The 24,285-nt window shown below is 38.3% G+C and overlaps 1 protein-coding gene across 1 annotated transcript in view; it reads left to right on the top strand.

Moving 5' to 3' along the window:
- RPS6KA6 (ribosomal protein S6 kinase A6) overlaps window positions 1-24,285 on the top strand; it is a 223,171-nt gene that overhangs the window by 23,844 nt on the left and 175,042 nt on the right. Inside the window, exon 4 of the mRNA XM_027535019.1 lies at window positions 17,571-17,630. Within this exon, the coding sequence (XP_027390820.1) occupies window positions 17,571-17,630 (60 nt within the window). The remainder of the gene's footprint in view (window positions 1-17,570; window positions 17,631-24,285) is intronic.

Genomic DNA, 24,285 nt, shown 5'->3' with positions numbered 1-24,285 from the left:
CATAGACGGCAGCCCACGAGGCTTCCTTGTCCCTGGGATTCTCCAGGCAAGAACACTGGAGTGGGTTGCCATTTCCTTCTCCAATGCATGAAAGTGAAAAGAGAAAGTGAAGTTGCTCAGTCGTGTCCGACTCTTAGCGACCCCAAGGACTGAAGCCTACCAGGCTCCTCCGTCCATGGGATTTTCCAGGCAAGAGTATTGGAGTGGGGTGCCATTGCCTTCTCTGGACACTTTTCTTGGAACATCCCTATTCATGAGTATATAAAAAGGGGGCACGTCTCAAATTGCTCAGAAAGTTCTTGATAAAAGAACAAGGGGCCTTGAGCTGCTAACAGGACCTTCTTTTTAAATTTAGGCAATTTTTCCAGTGGCCAGTTCACTTACAGTAATGGCATGCACTTGGCTTCTGGAAGGGGGCACTTATGGGAACTCTGTGTTCTTTCTACTGAGGTAGCTGCTGAGCAGCAGCAGCCACCAGTTGATGCAATTGCAAATTCATGATTTTAGTTGTCTTACAATTTTCTGTATATTTGATTGTTTTAGATAGCTAATTAGTCAAGTTAATTAGATCAGATATGGCCACTGTTTCCCAATTTGATTGTGCCCATTTCATCAGCAGTCCAAGTTTCTCATCTGTTCCCTAACAAAGACTGAATTAAAGAGGGTTGAGTATTGTTTACCCAGCACGTAGTCTGGAGTATTCCCAGAATACTGTTGTTAGCTGTGAATGATAATCATGAACAGTTTTATCAGGTCTTTATGTAGTAGACTGAATCTTTTTCCAGTTGATGGGGCAGGGAAAAGCATGAGGAACTGCTTCATGAAGCGCTTGAGCCAACTGAGAAGCTGGTGCCATCACACTGATGTCCTTTCTGTAGATAACATCTAAAGGGTGAAGCCAGCTGGCATTAGTTTGCAGTGTCTGGCTTGATTTTCTCTGGCTAAGATTCAGTTTAGTTGATACAAGTCATAGAATCCTGGACCATAGGTTTATAACACAAGGTTAAATTCTTCTCCAAAGTGGAGGGGGTCCTCAGGGACCTTGAGAAAATCCTTGGCTGTGACCCATAATTCTGCAGGGCATGAAGGCATATAGTCTATGAGATAGAAAATGCTGTCAGTGTTCAAAGTAGTGACAAAGGGAAAAGTTTTTATGGGAGAGTGAGGAGGTAGGGGTAGAGATTTTGGAGGAAGAATAGGAGAAGCAGAAATACAGAATGACAGCTCAGTGAGTTTAGGATACATAGGGGCCAACAGAGAAAGAGAAGAGGAAGAGGGCTCTTGAGCCTTTTCTGGAATATTTAGAAATACAGCCTTTTCTGGGGTATTTAGAATGCTGTGCTTTGCTGGAGCAGCTGTGAAGAGATATCCCACATCCAAGGTAAGAGAAAACCAAGTAAGATGGTAGGCACTGCGAGAGGGCATCAGAGGGCAGACAGACTGAAGCCACAATCACAGACAACTAGCCAATCTGATCACATGGACCACAGCCTTGTCTAACTCAGTGAAACTAAGCCATGCTGTGTGGGGCCAGCCAAGACAGATGGGTCATGGTGGAGAGGTCTCACAGAATGTGGTCCACTGGAGAAGGGAACGGCAAACCACTTCAGTATTCTTGCCTTGAGAACCCCATGAACAGTATGAAAAGGCAAAAAGATAGGACACTGAAAGATGAACTCCCCAGGTTGGTAGGTGCTCAATATGCTGCTGGAGATCAGTGGAGAAATAACTCCGTGAAGAATGAAGGGATGGAGCCAAAGGAAAAACAACACCCAGTTGTGGATGGAACTGGTGATAGAAGCAAGGTTCGATGCTGTAAAGAGCAATATTGCATAGGAACCTGGAATGTTAGGTGCATGAATCAAAGCAAATTGGAAGTGGTCAAACAGGAGATGAAGAGTGAACACCAACATTCTAGGAATCAGTGAATTAAGATGGACTGGAATGGGTGAATTTAACTCAGATGATAATCATATCTACTACTGTGGGCAGGAATCCCTTAGAAAAAATGGAGTAGCCATCGTAGTCAACAAAAGAATCTGAAATGCAGTACTTGGATGCAATCTCAAAAAGAACAGAATGGTCTCTATCCGTTTCCAAGGCAAACCATTCAATATCATGGTAATTCAAGACTATGCCCTGACCAGTAACACTGAAGAAGCTGAAGTTGAACAGTTCTGTGAAGACCTACAAGACCTTCTAGAACTAACACCCCCAAAAAGATGTCCTTTTCATTATAGGGGACTGGAATGCAAAAGTAGGAAGTCAAGAAACACCTGGAGAAACAAGCAAATTTGGCCTTGGAGTTCAGAGTGAAGCAGGGCAAAGGCTAATAGAGTTCTGCCAAGAACTGGTCATAGCAAACACCCTCTTCCAACAACACAAGAGAAGACTCTACACATGGACATCACCAGATGGTCAACACCAAAATAAGATTGATTATATCCTGTGCAGCCAAAGATAGAGAAGCTCTACACAGTCAGCACAAACAAGACCAGGAGCTGACTGTGGCTCAGATCATGAACTCCTTATTGCCAAATTCAGACTTAAATTGAAGAAAGTAGGGAAAACCACTAGACCATTCAGGTATGACCTAAATCAAATCCTTTATGACTATACAGTGGAAGTGAGAAATAGGTTTAAGGGACTAGATCTGATAGAGAGCCTGAAGAACTGTGGACGGCAGTTCGTGACATTGTACAGGAGACAGGTATCAAGACCATCCCCAATAAAAAGAAATGCAAAAAAGCAAAATGGCTGTCTGTGGAAGCCTTACAAATAGCTGTGAAAAGAAGGGAAGTAAAAAGCAAAGGAGAAAAGGAAAGATATAAGCATCTGAATGCAGAATTCCAAAAAATAGGAGAGACAAGAAAGCCTTCCTCAGTGATCATTGCAAAGAAATAGAGGAAAACAATACAATGGGAAAGACTAGAGATCTCTTCAAGAAAATTAGAGATACCAAGGGAACATTTCATGCAAAGATGGGTTCAATAAAGGACAAAAATGGTATGGACCTAACAGAAGCAGAAGATATTAAGAAGAGGTGGCAAGAATACACAGAAGAACTATACAAAAACATCTTCATGACCCAGATAATCACGATGGTGTGATCACTGACCTAGAGCCAGACATCCTGGAATGTGAAGTCAAGTGGGCCTTAGAAAGCATGACTATGAACAAAGCTAGTGGAGGTTATGGCATTCCAGTTGAGCTCTTTCAAATCTGAAAGATGATGCTGTGAAAGTGCTGTACTCATATGCCAGCAAATTTGGAAAACTCAGCAGTGGCCACAGGACTGGAAAAGGTCAGTTTTCATTCCAATCCCAAAGAAAGGCAATTCCAAAGAATGCTCAAAGTATCGCACAATTGCACTAATCTCACACACTAGTAAAGTAATGCTTAAAATTCTCCAAGCCAGGCTTCAGCAATATGTGAACAGTAAACTTCCAGATGTTCAAGCTGGTTTGAGAAAAGGCAGAGGAACCAGAGATCAAATTGCCAACATTTGCTGGATCATAGAAAAAGCAAGAGAGTTCCAGAAAAACATCTATTTCTGCTTTATTGACTATGCCAAAGCCTTTGACTGTGTGGGTCACAATACACTGTGGAAAATTCTGAAAGAGATGGGAATCCCAGACCACCTGACCTGCCCCTTGAGAAACCTGTATGCAGGTCAGGAAGCAACAGTTAGAACTGGACATGAAACAACAGACTGGTTCCAAATAGGAAAAGGAGTTCTTTAAGGCTGTATATTGTCACCCTACTTATTTAACTTATATGCAGAGTACATCATGAGAAACACTTGTCTGGAGGAAGCACAAGCTGGAATCAAGATTGCCGGGAGAAACATAAATAACCTCAGATATGCAGATGACACCACCCTTATGGCAGAAAGTGAAGAAGCCCTAAAGAGCCTCTTGATGAAAGTGAAAGAGGAGAGCGAAAAAGTTGGTTTAAAGCTCAACATTCAGAAAACTAAGATCATGGCATCTGGTCCCATCACTTCATGGCAAATAAATGGGGAAACAGTGGAAACAGTGGCTGACTTGACTTTTCTGGATTCCGAAATCATTGCAGATGGTGATTGCAGCCATGAAATTAAAAGATGCTTACTCCTTGGAAGGAAAGTTATGACCAACCTAGATAACATATTCAAAAGCAGAGACATTATTTTGCCAACAAAGTCCGTCTAGTCAAGTCTGTAGTTTTTCCAGTGGTCATATGTGGATGTGAGAGTAGGACTGTGAAGAAAGCTGAGCGCAGAAGAATTAATGCTTTTGAACTGTTGTGTTGGAGCAGACTCTTGAGAGTCCCTTGCACTGCAAGGAGATCCAACGAGTTCATCCTAAAGGAGATCAGTTCTGGGTGTTCATTGGAAGGACTGATGTTGAAGCTGAAACTCCAATAGTTTGGCCACCTGATGCGAAGAGTTGACTCATTGGAAAAGACCCTGATGCTGGGAAAGATTGAGGGCAGCAGGAGAAAGGGACAACAGAGGATGAGATGGCTGGATCGCAGCACTGACTCAGCGGACATGGGTTTAGGTGGACTCCAGGAGTTGGTGATGTACAGAATGGCCTGGTGTGCTTTGTTTCATGGGTGACAATGAATTGGACACGATTGAGTGACTGAACTGCACTGAAACCTTGTAGTTTCTAATTGTGCACAAAATAGACCAATTTTGAAATTTCAGAAGTTACCCATTGTGAGCAGATAAATTTTATGTCATCTCTGTTATACCATTGCAATTTACGTAGCCAAGCATAAGTGGTGCTGCCATTACTTTTTATATAGTTACCCAACGGGAGTCCCAGATGGGTGAGAATCCTCCCCCATAACAGTCTTAGACATTGACCATCCCATTATAGTACTAAACAAAAGGGAGCAAGCAATTGATCAAACAAAAGACACCAAGAATAAGGGCCTCATCCTCAATCTAGGAGGGAAGTTTGGGACTTAAAAACTTATCACTCAGACCCAGTACTGCTGGGGAGGTGACAGAGCATAAGGGGCTCTGCAAGTAACTTGCTTAAATCCATTGTGGCTTTGGAGATGGGAGGATGACTGTTTTGGATCCCACTTTGAACGTCAAAAATGTAGCACAAAGTACCATGAAATGTAAAGAAGCCAAAAAAAAAAAAAAAAAAAAGTTTATTTGTGGTAATACAATTCCAACTAAGGGATCACAGATTCTGGAGGAACTCTGAATAGTGTCTCAGTGAAAGAAAGTAGCAGGAGTGTTTATAGGAAAGAGAGGGAAGTTAATGTAGAGTTTGGATTGGAGGGTAACATTGTTCTTTACCTTCTATGGGCTATGGAACAAATCTCATTCATTACTTGGAAAAGGTATGTTTTCTTTAGTCCAGAAGAAGTCCAGTCAGTTAGTCAGTCCAGCCGCATAGACATGCCTGACTGTTTGAGACCCAATGGACTACAGCACACCAGGCCTCACTGTCCATCACCAACTCCTGGAGTTTACTCAAACTCATGTCCATTGAGTCGGTGGTGCCATCCAACCACCTCATCCTCTGTCATCCCCTTCTTCTGCCTTCAATCTTTCCCAGCATCAGAGTCTTTTCAAATGAATCAGTTCTTCACATCAGGTGGCCAAAATACTGGAATTTCAGCTTCAGCATCAGTCCTTCCAATGAATATTCAGGACTGATTTCCTTTTAGGATGGACTGGTTGATCTCCTTGCAGTCCAAGGGACTCTCAAGAGTCCTCTCCAGTACCACAGTTCAAAAGCATCAATTCTTTGGAGCTCAGCTTTCTTTATAGGCCAACTCTCACATCCATACATGATTACTGGAAAAACCATAGCTTTGACTAGATGGACCTTTGTTGTCGAAGTGATGTCTCTGCTTTTTAATATGCTGTTTAGGTTGGTCATGACTTTTCTTCCAAGGGGCAAGTGTCTTTTAATTTCATGGCTGCAATCACCATCTGCAGTGATTTTGGAGCCCCTCAAAATAAGATCTCTCACTATTTCCACTGTTTCCCCATCTATTTGCCATGAAGTGATGGGACCAGATACCGTGATCTTAGTTTTCTGAGTGTTGAGTTTTAAGCCAACTTTTTCACTCTCCTCTTTTACTTTCATCAAGAGGCTCTTTCGTTCTTCACTTTCTGCCATAAGGGTTGTGTCATCTTCATATCTGAGGTTATTGATATTTCTACTGGCAATCTTGATTCCAGCTTATGTTTTATCCAGTCCAGCATTTCTCATGATGTACTCTGCATATAAGTTAAATAAGCAATATGACAGTATACAGCCTTGACGTACTCCTTTCTCCATTTGAAACTAGTCTGTTGTTCCATGTTCAGTTCCAACTGTTGTTTCTTGACCTGCATACAGATTTCTCATGAGGCATATCAGATGGTCTGGTATTCCCATCTCTTTAAGAATTTTCCACAGTTTGTTGTGATCCATACAGTGCAAGGCTTTGGCATAGTCGATAAAGCAGATTTTTTTCTGCAGCTCTCTTGCTTTTTTGATGATCCAACACATGTTGGCAGTTTGATCTCTGGCTACTCTGCCTTTTCTAAATTCAGCTTGAACATCTGGAAGTTCACAATTCATGTACACTATTCACGTTCTATTAGCAACACAGGAACCATTTAGCAGGGTTAATTTAAGGCATTCAGCAAAAGTTCAGCATGAAAAGCAAACATGGAAGTCCTCAGGTCACATCTCATTCATTCCTGACAATTATTGTCACAACTTATACCAACTTTCCCAAAGTAAAGAGGGTGATACTTGTAAACGTTGATCCTGTGTTCATGCATGCTACCAGCATTATCTTGGACTCCTGGATGCTTCTGGTGTTTGCCAGTGCAGTTGTGGCCTTGGCTTACAAGGTTTTGTGTCTTTAGTTTTGATGGCATGATGGCAGCCAAAACCTATGGTCAGTGACCTTTGATGTTACTATTGCGACTCACTGAAGGCTCAGATAATAGTTAGCAGTTTTCAGTAATAAACTATAGTATTTTTAAGTTAAGGTATGTATATTCTTTTTAAAGATATAGTGCTGTTGCACACTTAATAGACTGCAGTATGTTGTAGTTGTTTTTGTTTAGTCGCTAAGTCATGTCCAACTCAATTGCAACCCTGTGGTATAGTATAACTTTATGTGCATCGGGAAGCTGAAATATTTCTGTGATTTGCTTTATTGCAACAATTTCTTTATTGTGGTGACCTGTAACTGAATTTGCATTATATCTGAAGTATGCCTAGAAACAGGCATAGATCTTTATTTTAGGCAGATGTGGATCCACCTCTAAATTTAGATCTAATTTGCTGTGGTTATTTAAATGAAGTAACAAAAATGAAGAACTCTTCTTTCTGAATCTGTCAGCAACTAATCTGTAAACGTGAAGGTTATTTGAGAGAGAAAAATTTCTTTGAACATGAACTTCTGAAACATTTTTAGCATTCAGAGATCAGATCAGATCAGTCACTCAGTCGTGTCCGACTCCTTGCAACCCCATGAACTGCAGCACGCCAGGCCTCCCTGTTCATCACAAACTCCCGGAGTTCACTCAGACTCACCTCCATCGAGTCAGTGATGCCATCCAGCCATCTCATCCTCTGTCGTCCCCTTCTCCTCCTGCCCCCAATCCCTCCCAGCATCAGAGTCTTTTCCAATGAGTCAACTCTTTGCATGAGATGGCCAAAGTACTGGAGTTTCAGCTTTAGCATCATTCCTTCCAAAGAAATCCCAGGGCTGATCTCCTTCAGAATGGACTGGTTGGATCTCCTTGCAGTCCAAGGGACTCTCAAGAGTCTTCTCCAACACCACAGTTTAAAAGCACCAATTCTTCAGCACTCAGCCTTCTTCACAGTCCAACTCTCACATCCATACATGACCACAGGAAAAACCATAGCCTTGATTAGACGGTCCTTTGTTGGCAAAGTAATGTCTCTGCTTTTGAATATGCTATCTAGGTTGGTCATAACTTCCTTCCAAGGAGTAAGCGTCTTTTAATTTCATGGCTGCAGTCACCATCTGTAGTGATTTTGGAGGCCAGAAAAATAAAGTCTGACACTGTTTCCACTGTTTCCCCATCTATTTCCCATGAAGTGGTGGGACCGGATGCCATGATCTTCGTTTTCTGAATGTTGAGCTTTAAGCCAACTTTTTCACTCTCCACTTTCACTTTCATCAAGAGGCTTTTGAGTTCCTCTTCACTTTCTTCCATAAGGGTGGTGTCATCTGCATATCTGAGGTTATTGATATTTTTCCCGGCAATCTTGATTCCAGCTTGTGTTTCTTCTAGTCCAGTGTTTCTCATGATGTACTCTGCATATAAGTTAAATAAACATGGTGACAATAGGAGCCTTGACAAACTCCTTTTCCTATTTGGAACCAGTCTGTTGTTCCATGTCCAGTTCTAACTGTTGCTTCCTGACCTGCATACAAATTTCTCAAGAGGCAGATCAGGTGGTCTGGTATTCCCATCTCTTGAAGAATTTTCCACAGTTTATTGTGATCCACACAATCAAAGACTTTGGCATAGTCAATAAAGCGGAAATAGATGTTTTTCTGGAATTCTCTTGCTTTTTCTATGACCAGCAGATGTTGGCAATTTGATCTCTGGTTCCTCTGCCTTTTCTCAAACCAGCTTGAACATCTGGAAGTTCACGGTTCACGTATTGCTGAAGCCTGGCTTGGAGAATTTTGAGCATTACTTTACTAGCGTGTGAGATTAGTGCAATTGTGTGGTAGTTTGAGCATTCTTTTGCATTGCCTTTCTTTGGGATTGGAATGAAAACTGATCTTTTCCAGTCCTGTAGCCACTGCTGAGTTTTCCAAATTTGCTGGCATATTGAGTGCAGCATTTTCACAGCATCATCTTTCAGGATTTGGAATAGCTCAACTGGAATTCCATCACCTCCACTAGCTTTGTTCGTAGCGATGCTTTCTAAGGCCCACTTGACTTCACATTCCAGGATGTCTGGCTCTAGGTCAGTGATCACACCATCGTGATTATCTGGGTTGTGAAGATCTTTTTTGTACAGTTCTTTTGTGTATTCTTGCCATCTCTTCTTAATATCTTCTGCTTCTGTTAGGTCCACAGCATTTCTGTCCTTTATCGAGCTCACCTTTGCATGAAATGTTCCTTTGATATCTCTGATTTTCTTGAAGAGATCCCTAGTCTTCCCCATTCTGTTGTTTTCCTCTATTTCTTTGCATTGATCGCTGAAGAAGGCTTTCTTATCTCTTCTTGCTATTGTTTGGAACTCTGCATTCAGATGCTTATATCTTTCCTTTTCTCCCTTGCTTTTCGCTTCTCTTCTTTTCACAGCTATTTGTAAGGCCTCCCCAGACAGCCATTTTGCTTTTTTGCACTTCTTTTCTATGGGAATGGTCTTGATCCCTGTCTCCTGTACAATGTCACGAACCACATTCTATAGTTCATCAGGCACTGTATCCATCAGATCTAGGCCCTTAAATCTATTTCTCACTTCCACTGTATAATCACAAGGGATTTTATTTAGGTCATACCTGAATGGTCTAGTGGTAGGCACTATATAAATATAGTGCTTTTGTTTATTAGGTGGAATTTGGTGATCCTGGAGACTACTTGAAAGTATATAGTACCATCGAATTTGTTGTGAATATTTATGTTTTGTTGTGTGTGCTAAGTGACATAGTTATGCCCGACTTTCTGTAACCCTGTGGACTGTAGCCCACCAGTCTCCTCTGTTCCTGGGATTCTTCAGGCAAGGATACTGGAGTGGGTTGTCATGCCCTTCTTCAGGGGATCCTCCCAACCCAGGGATCGAATCCAGATCTCCTGCATTGCAGGCAGATTCTTTGAGGTCTGAGCCACCAGGGAAGCTGTGTATGTTTTATTAGTGATTTACATTACCCATGTTTCTCACTTACTTTTTACCTTCCTTGCATATTTTATGTTTCTGCATCTTTCTTCAGTATTCTGGTCAACACCAAGTCATGAATTTCTCAAATTTAACACTGAGGAACAGATAATGCTTAATAGTGTTAATCATGATCAGATTACAGTCTTTTTAAAAGCTCTGTGCACTTATGCATTCATTTTCCCACACCACCTCCAGTTCTAAGGATCTGAAGGGAAAATATACTTTGTCAGTTTAATTTCCCATGATGAGCTACTTTTGTCATTAATAGTGAGAAAATGATAGTTTTAGGGTTACCTTTGTGATTTTCTGAGATCAGATGAGTACTGTGATTCAAGTTTAGTATTTCTGTTTGTCCAGAATTATTTTTTGAGAAATTGAAAATAATTAAAAAATTCTTCACTGGGCTCTGATAAAAAAGGGTGTTCACTTGAATTTGAGTATTTGAGTAAATTATTAGTATCTTTGTAATTGTTGATTAGCTTTCAGAATCTTCTGTTGGGAATTTTTAAATTCCCTGCTTGGCATTTATTGGGGGAAATAGCATATCTGTTTGTTTTTCAAAATATAAATTTTGTTCTTGAAATAAAGTTTTATTGTCCCAGAGAATTCTGAAAATGTTTTTATGCAGATAAAAATGACTTGTTACAGTAAATATCACTGAATACTAAAGTCCTTTAGAGAAATGAATATTCTTATTTTGAAAACCTGGTATCTTGTTGAAGGCAGATGAGGTGGGAGTATTGGAGTGTTTTCTTTTTAAAGCCTATTTATGTAGACTGTGTTGTTTTTTAGGATATAGTCATCTTCTTAACTCATTCAGGTTAATTTATTTATAGTTACTTCAGGCACACAGGTTCATGCTAAATTAATCATAGGATGGTATGAATTGGAAGTAACCAGTGACTGAGGTAACAGAGGAATGCAGTATTACCTTTTTAAAAAGTGGATAATCTTGAAAGTCATTTTGTAGTAAAATTTCACTTATCAGGATTCTGTCTTAATATTGGTTTGTGGACTCTTGCTGAATGTACCTCTTCCTATATGCTGGAGATGAATTCATTACTATTCTTTCATCCCCCATAGTCTATATGTGCTTTTGAGTTAAGACAACAAATAGTGGTGCTATTTGCCCTGGAGGAAAGATGTATGTGTGTTGGAGGGGGATCACTAATTTGTTTTTATATTATTTATTTTTTGAAAGACAGATGAGCAAGTGGAAATGTCAAGTAGGCAGTTGATTATATGGGTCAGGAACTCAGAAGAGTAGTGTCTGAGTAAATGTGAATCATGTCAGTAAATTATCTATCTGGGGAAAGATGTAAAGTGAGATGAAATTGTGGCCCAAGTCCATTTCCTGAGGACCTACAATGTTTCAAGTATACTGAAAAGAGCAAAGAAATTTGAGTAAAAGGAAATGAAAGTATGGTTCTAAAAATCTCAAACAGGAGGGAGTGGTTGGTCAGCAGTGACATGTAAGATCAAGTAAGATAAGGATTGTTGGTGATTTTATTTGTTTTTTGTTGAGATTTTTATAAAGATGCTAGTCAAGTAAATAATGCTGGGTAAATTACTCTTTAATAAGTTTATTTTCAAATTTACATACAGTAAAATTCGCTCTTTTTCATGTAAGGTTCTGAGATGAATAGAGTTGTGTAACCACCACCACAGTCAGATTAGTCCCATCATCCCCTGACCTACCTCAATTCTCATTGCTGCCTACTGCTAGGCCTAAACTCTGACTATTGCTAATCCTTTCTCCACACCTTATCGTTTTACCTTTTCCATAATGTCTGATAAATAGAATCATACAGTATATATGCTTTTGAGGCTGTTTTCTTCCCATTAATTATATAATGTAATTATACATTTCTGATTTCAGATTCATCCATATTGTTGAATATATAAGTAGATTGTTCTTTATGTGTTGCTGGGTAGTGTTCCACTTTTCATTGCTGAGTAGTATTCTATTCTTTCTCCATGTTGAAGGACATCTGGAATGTTTCCAAAAAGCAGTTAGAAACAAAGCTGCTATATACATTCATGTATAGGTTTTTGTGTTAACATAAGTTTCCATTTATCTCAGGTAAATATTCTTACTGTCTTTCGACGTCCATGATGTCTCATAAGAAATATTAAAAAAGAAATCTGTTATTCAATTTGATGTCTATGTAATGTGTTTTTCTCTCATTGCTTTAGAAACTTCTTTTGATTTAGTGTAGTTTAATTAAGATACGTCTTGGGATGGCTTTCTTTAATTTTATACCTTTTGGGTTTCCCTGAGCTTCTTGAAATTGTAAATTTATGTCTTTTACCAAATTTGGGAAATCCCCAGCCATTTTTAAAAAGACAGCTTTATTGAAACATAATTCACATACCACATAATTCACCCACTTAAAATGCACAACCTTATGGTATACAGTATTCACAGATACGTGTAACCATCACCACAGTCAATTTTAGAACATTTTTTGTCACATCAAAAAGAAACCTTCTACCTTGTAGTTGTTATCTCCGTCTTCCCATCCCCTAGCCCTAAGGAATCACTAATATACTTCCTATCTCTACAGACTTTCCTCTTAATATTTAGTATGAATTGAATTGCCATTGTTGAATTGCCCACGAACAGTATGAAAAGGCAAAAAGATAGGACATTGAAAGATGAATTCCCCAGGTCAGTAGGTGCCCAGTTTGCTACTGGAAATCAGTGGAGAAGTAGTACCAGAAAGAATGAAGAGATGGAGCCAAAGCAACAATACCACCCAGTTGTGCATTTGAGTGGTGATGGAAGTAAAGTCTGATGCTGTAAACAGTAGTATTGCATAGGAACCTGGAATGTTAGGTGCATGAATCAAGGCAAACTGGAAATGGTCAAACAGGAGATGGCAAGAGTGAACATTGACATTTTAGGAATCAGCGAACTAAAATGGACTGGAATGGGTGAATTTAACTCAGATGACCATTATATCTACTACTGTGGGCAAGAATCCATTAGAAGAAATGGAGTAAACATCATGGTAAACAAAAGAGTATGAAAGGCAGGACTTGGATACAATCTCAAAAAGAACAGAATGATCTCTATTCATTTCCAAGGAAAGCCATTCAGTATCACAGTAATGCATATATATGCCCCAAACAGTACTGCTGAAGAAGCTAAAGTTGAACGGTTCTATGAAGACCTACAAGACCTTCTAGAACTAACACCCCAAAAAGATGTCCTTTTCATTATAGGGGACTGGAATGCGAAAGTAGAAAGTCAAGAAATACCTGGAGAAACAGGCAAATTTGGCCTTGGGAGTCCACAATGAAGCAGGGCAGAAGCAAATAGAGTTTTGCCAAGAGAACACACTGGTCATAGCAAACAACCTCTTCCAACAACACAAGAGAAGACTCTACACATGGACATCACCAGATGGTCAGTTCCAAAATCAGATTGATTATATTCTTTGCAGCCAAAGATAGAGAAGCTCTATACAGTCAGCAAAAACAAGACTATGGCTCAGATGATGAACTCCTTATTGCCAAATTCAGAATTAAATTGAAGAAAGTATGGGAAACCACTAGACCATTCAGGTATGACCTTAATCAAATCCTTTACGATTATACAGTGGAAGTGAGAAATAGATTCAGGGGACTAGATCTGAAAGAGTGCCTGGAGAACTATGAACAGAGGTTCATGACATTGTCCAGGACGCAGGGATCAAGACCATCTGCAAGAAAAAGAAATGCAAAAAGGCAAAATGGCTGTCTGAGGAGGCCTTACAAATAGCTGTGAAAAGAGGAGAAATGCAAGGCAAAGGAGAAAAGGAAGGATATACCCATTTGAATGCAGAGTTCCAAAGAAAAACAAGGAGAGATAAGAAAACCTTCCTCAGTGATCAATGCAAAGAAATAGAGGAAAACAATAGAATGGGAAAGACTAGAGATCTCTTCAATAAAATGAGAGATACCAAGAGAATATTTCATGCAAAGATGGGCACAATAAATGACAGAAATGGTATCGACCTAACAGAAGCAGAAAATATTAAGAAGAGGTGGCAAGAATACACAGAAGAACTATACAAAAAAAGATCTTCATGACCCAGATGATCCCAATCGTGAGATCACTCACCTAGAGCCAGACATCCTGGAATGCGAAGTCAAGTGGGCCTTAGGAAGCATCACTACGAACAAAGCTAATGTATGTGACAGAATTCCAGTTGAGCTACTTCAAATCCTAAAAGATGATGCTGTGAAAGTGCTGCACTCCATATGCCAGCAAATTTGGAAAACTCAGCAGTGGCCACAGGACTGAAAAAGGTCAGTTTTCATTCCAATCCCAAAGAAAGGCAATGCCAAAGAATGCTCAAATTGCCACACAGTTGGCACTCGTCTCACATGCTAGCAAAGTAATACTCAAAATTCTCCAAGCCCAGCTTCAACAGTATATGAACTGTGAACTTCCAGATGTTCAAGCTGGATTTAGAAAAGGCAGAGGAACCAGTGATCAAATTGCCAACATCCATTGGTCATTGAAAAAGTGAGAGAGTGCCAGAAAAAACGTCTACTTCTGCTTCACAACAAACTGTGGAAAATTCTTCAAGAGATAGGAATCCCAGACCACCTGACCTGCCTCCTGAGAAATCTGTATGCAGGTCAAGAAGCAACAGTTAGAACTGGACATGGAACAAAAGACTGGTTCCAAATAGGAAAAGGAGTACATCAAGGGTGTATATTGTCACCCTGCTTATTTAACTTACGTGCAGAGTACATCATGAGAAACTCTGGGCTGGATGAAGTACAAGCTGGAATCATGATTGCCAGGAGAAATAATCAGTAACCTCAGATATGTAGATGACACCACCCTTATGACAGAAAGCAAAGAACTAAAGACCCTCTTGATGGAAGTGAAAGAGGAGAGTGAAAAAGTTGGCTTAAAGCTCAACATTCAGAAAACTAAAATCATGGCATCTGGTCCCATTACCTCATGGCAAATAGATAGGGAAACAATGGAAATAGTGACAGACTTTATTTTTGGGGGCTCCAAAATCACTGCAGATGGTGAATGCAGCCATGAAATTAAAAGACACTTACCCCTTGAAAGAAAAGTTATGACCAACCTAGACAGCATATTAAAAAGCAGAGACATTACTTTGCCAATGAAGATCCGTCTAGTCAAAGCTATTGTTTTTCCAGTAGTCCTGTATGGATATTAGAGTTGGCTTGTAAATAAAGCTGAGTACTGAAGAAATGATACTTTTGAACTGTGGTGTTGGAGAGGATTTTTGAGAATCCCTTGGACTGCAAGGAGATCCAGTCTGTCCATCCTAAAGGAAATCAGTCCTGAATATTCATTGGAAGGACTGATGCTGAAGCTGAAACACCAATAGTTTTGCCACCTGATGTGAAGAACTGACTTATTTGAAAAGACCCTGATGATAGGAAAGATTGAAGGTGGAAAAGGGAACGGCAGAGGATGAGATGGCTGGATGGCATCACAGACTTGACGACAGAGGATGAGATGGCTGGATGGCATCACAGACTTGACGGACATGAGTTTGAGTAAACTTCTGGAGTTGGTCATGGAGAGGGAGGCCTGGCATGCTGTAGTCCTTGGGGCTGCAAATAGTTGGACATGAGTGGGAGACTAAACAGAACTAAACTGAACTCATACATTATAATATTTTTGTTCTAAAGTTATTTACATTTGATTATTTTATAGTTTCTTTTTCTCTGCCTATAACTTTAAACCTTTCCATTCAGGTGTGTTTATTTTTATCCCAAAGAACATAATTATAATAGCTGCTTAAAGTGCTTGTAAGATATTTCAACATTTATGTTATCCTGGAATTGATACCTGTTGAATTTGATTGTTTCAGCATTCAGTGCGGTTAGATTCAGACTCCCAAGTTCTTTCTCACCCTCTCTGGATGATGGTTCCTGTGTTAAATATGTTTTCAGAGTGTTTAGGTCAGCACGTTAGCATGTGCCACACAGTGCCTTTGCTAACTCAGTGGTTTAGTCTGAGGCTTGAACAGTTCAGTTTTCAAAGCCTTTGTTAGACTTCTCTGATTCTTTTCCACATATGTGCAGTTTGTTTTTGAGAACAGGATTTGTGTCTGTTCATACACAGTATTATGGAATCTCCTTTTCCCATTCTATCACCTCTGTGATTTCTTTTATGGATTCACCAATTGGCAAGGACCTTTTATTCTTGTTCCTCTGACCAGAAATTTGAGTTTATCTTAGTCTTAGCCTTTCATGCTGTTACGTAGCTTTGCACTGTTGGGGTGAAATGCAGGAGAGAGTGAAGAAAAACAAGTATTACCCCCTATATTATTTTTATAGGAACCTCTTTTTCTGATTCCTCCAATCAGAGACAGAGGTTTTCTCATGAATGAGGCTTGCCTTGGAGCGAGAATGATAATCAAAAAAGAAAAACAAAAGTGGGGAAATAAAGTTGAAGTTTTCTTTACGCTCACCAGCTGAAAAGTATGTCTTTCTCTAGTGCTCTCGAACTTTTCTTCATGTAGTTCCATGACTCAGTCTATCCTTGGGTCAAAATCAAGAGATAAAGGTAGAAAATAAACCTAAGAAACTCACTAGAGTACTAGTTATTATTCAAATTTTTATTTCCCCCTCTAATCTGCTTGTTCTTATTTAGTTTTTAAAGGCCTCAGGTAGTTGCTTTTTATGTTTTGTCCAGAGTTTTTAGTTAATAATCAGAGGGGAGATAGTCTTATTCTATCTTGGCTGTCATCAGAAGCTCTATTTAGTTTAGTTTTCTTTCTTTTCTTGTTAATTAAAAAATAAATTGAGGACTCATAAATAGACAATGGTAAAATTTAATTTTTAGGCCATCTTGCTGTTGCTTAATTTTCAAATATCTTATTTAAGAGACCAGTGGTTGACAGAGTTTTTCTGTAACGGGCCAAATAGTAAATATTTTGGGCTTTGCAGGCATAGGTTCTCAGTGAACTGTTCAATACTTCTGTTGAAGTGAGAAAGCAGCCATAGGTAATATGGAAACAAATGGATGTCTGTGTGTTCCAGTAAACTGTTATTTATAAAAACAGTGGGCCAGTTTGGACCATGGACTACAGCTTGCAGACCGTTAATCTAAATTCTCCATGCTTACTCCTTTCTGAGGTATTGCTTGAAGAGTATTATTACCCACTGAGCTTTGTATGTTGAAATAATTTTGTTTCCTTGGCCATTTGTATTTTTCTGCTATACTTTATTATTTCTTCTGTAGAGTAATTCAAAATTTAATTGAACTTATTGAAAGGAAAGGAATTCACAACAGTGTAATTATATGATACCTTTCCCATCCTTATTTACTTAGACTATATCCTCACAATAAATTTCCTCTGAGTAATTTTTCCTGTCTTATAAATATTTGATTTGGGACAGTCCTAATGAAAGTATACAGGTCATATGTTTAGTATATATTCATTAATCATAACAAAGCTCTAAACAATATGAAATGAAATACACAGCTTTGAAAATCAAGAATTCTTAAAGATAACCCAGAAATCATATTAATAATGTTCCTTTTCTAAGTACTTTCTATGTGTTCTTTGTCCTTTTGTGTTTCCTTAAGTGTGGGTCTTGTTAAATTGTGAGGGGCAGCCTAGGGTTGTATTTTTTTCTTAGTTACTACTCTTGTTCCAGTACTCTTGAACTTCAGTTTTGAAAAATATTTTTCAGGTGAATGGTCTTAAAATGGTTGATGACCCAATGGAAGAGGGAGAAGCAGATTCTTGCCAAGTAAGTACTCACATTATTGAGCTACATTTTTCAAATATAAGGGCAAAGAATAGTATGAAAGGAGAAAATCTTATGTCAATTAAAGAAATGTATTTAGGTGAGTTAATAAGCAAATCCAGTTCTTACTAAAATAGCAGTAATTCAAAGCATAGGACAGATTTTCTTGGTAGAAATTCTTATTCATAAATTTTTTTAACAACTTTATTGGAGCATAATTTACATGCCATGAAATTTACCCTTTTGAAGTTTAATGGATGAAATATTTATTGCCAATATATGAGTAACTGGATTAAAATTCAGAGTCCTCTGAATTAAATAAGACTGTCTTTAACTATAGGGTAGAAAGGAGATCTAACATGAAAATATTTAACTAAAAGGATAACCTGAGTTCATTTGAAATCTATTACCTGGTTTTCAAAAAGAATTGCATGTAAATTATTTCAGAAATTTCTAACTATTTAAAAAGACTGCTTAACTATTTAATATTAGACCATTCTATGCAAGGAGTATAATCCTAGTCTCTCATTTTATAAGATCTCATTACATAGAAGAGTGTTCTTAAGATTTTATAGTAAAGTTTCAGAATATAAAATCAGCACACAGAAATCCTTGGCATTCCTATACACTAATAATGAGAAAATAGAAAGAGAAATTAAGGAAACAATTCCATTTACCATTGCAAGAAAAAGAATAAAATACTTAGGAATATATCTACCTAAAGAAACTAAAGACCTATATATAGAAAACTATAAAATACTGGTGAAAGAAATCAAAGAGGACACAAATAGATGGAGAAATATACCATGTTCATGGATTGGAAGAATCAATATAGTGAAAATGAGTATACTACCCAAAGCAATCTATAGATTCAGTGCAATCCCTATCAAGCTACCAACGGTATTTTTCACAGAGCTAGAACAAATAATTTCACAATTTTTATGGAAATACAAAAAAACCTCAAATAGCCAAAGCTATCTTGAGAAAGAAGAATGGACCTGGAGGAATCAACCTACCTGACTTCAGGCTCTACTACAAAGCCACAGTCATCAAGACAGTATGGTACTGGCACAAAGACAGAAATATAGATCAATGGAACAAATAGAAAGCCCAGAGAAAAACCCACACACCTATGGACACCTTATCTTTGACAAAGGAGGCAAGAATACACAATGGATTAAAGACAATCTGTTTAACAAGTGGTGCTGGGAAAACTGGTCAACCACTTGTAAAAGAATGAAACTAGAACACTTTCTGACATCATACACAAAAATAAACTCAAAATAGATTAAAGATCTAAATGTAAGACCAGAAACTATAAAACTCCTAGAGGAGAACATAGGCAAAACACTCTCCCACATAAATGACAGCAGGATCCTCTTTGACCCACCTCCCAGAATATTGGAAATAAAAGCAAAAATAAACAAATGGGACCTAATTAAAGTTAAAAGCTTCTGCACAACAAAGGAAACTATAAGTGAGGTGAATGGGAGAAAATAATAGCAAATGAAGCAACTGACAAACAATTAATCTCAAAAATATACAAGCAACTCCTGCAGCTCAATTCCAGAAAAAAAAGCGACCCAATCAAAAAATGGGCCAAAGAACTAAATAGACATTTCTCCAAAGAAGACATACAGATGGCTAACAAACACATGAAAAGATGCTCAACATCACTCATTATCAGAGAAATGCAAATCAAAACCACAATGAGGTACCATTGCACGCCAGTCAGAACGGGTGCGATCTAAAAGTCTACAAGCAATAAATGCTGGAGAGGGTGTGGAGAAAAGGGAACCCTCTTACACTGTTGGTGGGAATGCAAACTAGTACAGCCACTATGGAGAACAGTGTGGAGATTCCTTATAAAACTGGAAATAGAACTGCCATATGACCCAGCAATCCCATGCTGGACATACACACCGAGGAAACCAGAATTGAGAGACACGTGTATTCCAATGTTCATCACAGCACTGTTTATAGTAGCCAAGACATGGAAGCAACCTAGATGTCCATCAGCAGATGAATGGATAAGAAAGCAATGGTACATATACACAATGGAGTATTACTCAGCCATTAAAAATAATTCATTTGAATCAGTTCTAATGATGTGGATGAAACTGGAGCCTGTTATACAGAGTGAAGTAAGCCAAAAAGAAAAACACCAATACAGTATACTAATGCATATATATGGAATTTAGAAAGATGGTAATCATAACCCTGTATATGAGATAGCAAAAGGGACACAGATGTATAGAACAGTCTTTTGGACTCTGTGGGAGAGGGAAAGGGTGGGATGATTTGGGAGAATGGCATTGAAACATGTATAATATCATACATGAAACAAATCACCAGTCCAGGTTTGATGCATGTTATTGGGTGCTTGGGGCTGGTGCACTGGGATGACCCAGAGGGATGGTACAGGGAGGGAAGAGGGTGGGGAGTTCAGGATGGGGAACACGTGTATACCTGTGGTGGATTCATGTTGATGTATGGCAAAACCAATACAATATTGTAAAGTAATTAGCCTCCAATGAAAATAAAGAAATTTATATTAAAAAAATTTAAAAATCAGCTGAAACTTAAAAAAAAAAAAAAAGATTTTAGGGAGTGTCTGACTTAAGTAGGGTCTCTGGTGGCTCAGACAGTAAAGATTTTGCCTGCAGTGCAGGAGGCCCGGGTTCAGTCCCTGGGTCAGGAAGATCCCCTGGAGAAGGGAATGGCTACCCACTCCAGTATTCTTGCCTGGAGAATCCCAGGGACAGAGGAGCCTAGAGGGCTACAGTCCATGGAGTCACATAGAGTTGGACATGACTGAGCAACTAACACTTCCATTTGTACTTTTTGACTAAAGTAGACATCCTCATGGATGTTGATATTTTGATTATCATTTCTGTGATATGTGTCATAGAATTGTAGTTCTTTTAAACCTGGAAGGAGACTCAGACATTGTATTCTATAATACCTTCATTGTATAGATAAGTCTACTGAGACCTGTAGAAGTTACTGTGATTTATACTAGGCCATAAGACTAACAGGTAGCAGAATCAAGACTTAATGACCCAGTGTGCCTCATATTAGGTCAGTTGTGCATTGTGCAGATGCAAAGACGTGGAAAATAAGGAAAACAGTGTTCTTTTCTTTTTTAGTTTTGTATAAAATCATCTTTCATGTCTTTTATACCCCTGAAATTGGTTAAAGTGAATTTTTCTCAGAAACCAGCAGAGAGATTTAAGTTGGGTTTGTCCAACACTCTCTTTTGAAATGGTCTATGCAAAAATCAGCTTTCTCTGCAGATACTAATGATGTAACAATTATATCAGTTCTGTTTAACAAGGTGGGAGGTAAAATGTTGTCATTTTAGCTTTTGTAATTTACATAATAACTTATGTTAATTTTTAGTATAATTAAATGTAAACTTATACCAAAACCATATCGAGCTGTATCTACAGATCATATGGGCTAAGGCATAGTAATATTCATGTTGGAAATTTATAAAAGAGTGTAAGTAAATACAAAGGTAATGGGGAAGGGTATATTTTAGTATTAATAAATTAGCGGGAAAATACCATGCCACACCACAGGAGGAAGAAAAGATGTTTGTATGTGTGTATATGTATGTATGCATGTGTACATGTGTAGCCAATGTAAACACATAGACACATACACAGGGTTATAGTTAAATACTAATTTTAACTAAAGCTGGTGGTACAAATGAACTTACTTATAAAACAGAAATAGAGTCACAGATATAGAAAACAAACTTATGGTTACCAAAGGGGAAAGAATGGGAAGGGATAAATTGGGAGATTGGATTTGACATATACACACTCTTATATATAGATAACTAATAAGAACCAACTAGAGTGTGCATTGGTGATATAGTGGTGAGCATAGCTGCCTTCCAAGAACCTACTAGAAAACTACTCAGTACTCTGTAATGACCTATGTGGGAACAGAATCTAAAAAAGAGTGGGTATATGTACATGTATAGCTGATTCACTTTGCTGTAGAGCAGAAACTAACACAACATTGTAAGTCAACTGTACTATAATAAAATTGTTTTTAAAACATGAGGCAAGACCTATAGTTTTAATGGAAAGACAGTAAAAATATAGTGTTGGATTCTAATGGCATTTATATTAGGCAATCAACTTCAGTGGCCAGAAAGGGGAATCTAAAATTTTGGTAAATAAAGCACCTAGAATCACTTTCAAGGATTTGATTTAATTTGTGGCCTAAGTTTTCTGGATTTAAAACATTATGTATTTTTTGCTGTGTGATAGTTTAGACATTTGTTTTGTGACAATTAAATGATATGGGTGATAAGAAACACTAACAATATAAATTATTCATCCATCTTTTTAATGTTTTCATATATAGGATTGTTTTAGTGGGGGGTTTGTGGTCACGTATTCCAATGTGATTCTGGCAGCTGTGTCTTTTTCTGATTGGCTTTAAAAAAATGATGGTGGGTTATAGAGACTGCTCTATGATGTACAGATTCTTTAAACAGTATTTTTCAAATTTGAGCTTTATATATTATTGCCTATGTGGCCCGATGCTGTTTTGTGTTTGGTTAATTTAGATAGCCAGTCTGCTACATCTCATTTATTGTAGCTGTAGACTTTCATGGTAATAGATTTCTTCAATTAAAACAAGCAAAATTAAATAAAATGCTTCCCACACTCTGTATATCTAGCATATGATTAGCAAAGCTGAATTATAGTTAATGTAGTTTTAATAAATCTAGATTTGTTATGAAGAATTGTTCCATTTCTCAAGACAGCCTTTACATTTGGTAAGTATTCAGTAATAGGTCACTAGTAAAAGATATCTGATATTTCACCACCTAAGTCCTATACTTCTCTGAATACTGTCCAGGTTAGAAAAAATATGTTAGGATTCTTCTTTAGTAGATGACTGACATGACTTAATTTTTTATGTTGTCAAAATAAGCATGATCATATTTGGTAGCTTTTGAACCGTTTATATTCACTTTTTAAAGAAATTATTTATTTTATTTGGAGGATAATTACTTTACAATATTGTGATGGCTTTTGCCATACATCAACATGAATTGGCCATAGGTATACATGTGTCACCCTATCCTCCCACATCCCTCCCACTTTATCCCTCTAGGTTGTCCCAGAGCACTGGCTTTGGTTACCTTGCTTCAAATATCGAACTCGCACTGGTCATCTGTTTTACATATGGTAATGTATATGTTTCAATGCTATTCTCTCAAATCATCCCACCCTCTCCTTTTTGCACAGTCCAAAAGTCTGTTCTTTACACCTGTGTCTCCTTTGCTGCCCTGTTCATAGGATCATCAGTAGCATCCTTCTAGATTCTATATATATGCATTAATATACAGTATTTGTCTTTCTCTTTCTGACTTATTTCACTCTGTATAATAGGCTCTATGTTCATCCACCTAATTAGAACTGACTTAAGTGTATTCTTTTGTATACCTGAGTAATATTCCATTGTGTATATGTACAACTTCCTTATCCACTCATTGGCCGATGGACATCTTGGTGGCTTCCATGTCCTAGCTATTATAAATAGTGCTGCAATGAATACTGGAGTACATGTGTCTCTTTTGGTGATGGTTTCCTTGGAGTATATGCCCACCAGTGGGATTGCTGGGCTGTATGGCAGTTCTATTCCCAGTTTTTTAAGGAATATCGACACTGTTCTCCATAGTGACTGTACCAGTTTGCATTCCTACCAGCAGTTTTAGAGGGTTTCCTTTTCTCCACACCCTCTCCAGCATTTATAGTTTGTAGAACGTTTGATGATGGCCATTCACTGGTGTAAGATGACACCACATTGTAGTTTTTATTTGCATTTCTCTTAAAGTTTGTATGGAATGCTTATTATTCTCTCAAATAAAATACGTATTTTTAATGCTACTAGTATTTTAGGACAGAGGAGGCAATGGCACCCCACTCCGGTACTCTTGCCTGGAAAATTCCATGGACGGAGGAGCATGGTGGGCTGCTGTCTATGGGGTCACACAGAGTTGGACACGACTGAAGAGACTTAGCATAGCATAGAATAGTATTCTAGGAATTTCCAAAGGTGATGATTTGTTGATTTCATTAGCACAAACTCAGCAACATTTTTAGTCTCTGAATCTTTTTTAACTTTTTATTTTATATTAGAGTATAGTAGGTTAACAATGTTTTGATAGTTTTAGCTGTACAGTGTAGTGAATCAGTTACACACACACACACACATATATATATATATACACACATACATATACATATAGATGTTTCAGTTCAGTTCAGTTGCTCAGTCATGTCTTACTCTTTGTGACCCCATGGACTGCAGGACACCAGGCCCCCCTGTCTATCACCAGTTCGCAGAGTTTACTCACACTCATGTCCATTGAGTCAGGGATGCCATCCAACCATCTCATCTTCTGTCATCCGCTTCTCCTCCCAACTTCAATCTTTCCCAGCATCAGGGTCTTTTCAAATGAGTCAGTTCTTCGCATCAGGTGGCCAAAATATTGGTGTTTCAGCTTCAGCATCAGTCCTTCCAATGAATATTCAGGACTGATTTTCTTTAGGATGGACTGGTTGGATCTCCTTGCAGTCCAAGGGACTCTCAAGAGTCTTCTCCAACACCACAGTTCAAAAGCATC

The sequence above is a fragment of the Bos indicus x Bos taurus genome, chromosome X (assembly GCF_003369695.1).
Source record: "Bos indicus x Bos taurus breed Angus x Brahman F1 hybrid chromosome X, Bos_hybrid_MaternalHap_v2.0, whole genome shotgun sequence".
NCBI lineage: Eukaryota > Metazoa > Chordata > Mammalia > Artiodactyla > Bovidae > Bos > Bos indicus x Bos taurus.
The sequence above is the reverse complement of the archived record's forward strand: the minus strand, read 5'-3'. Positions and strand labels throughout refer to the sequence as shown.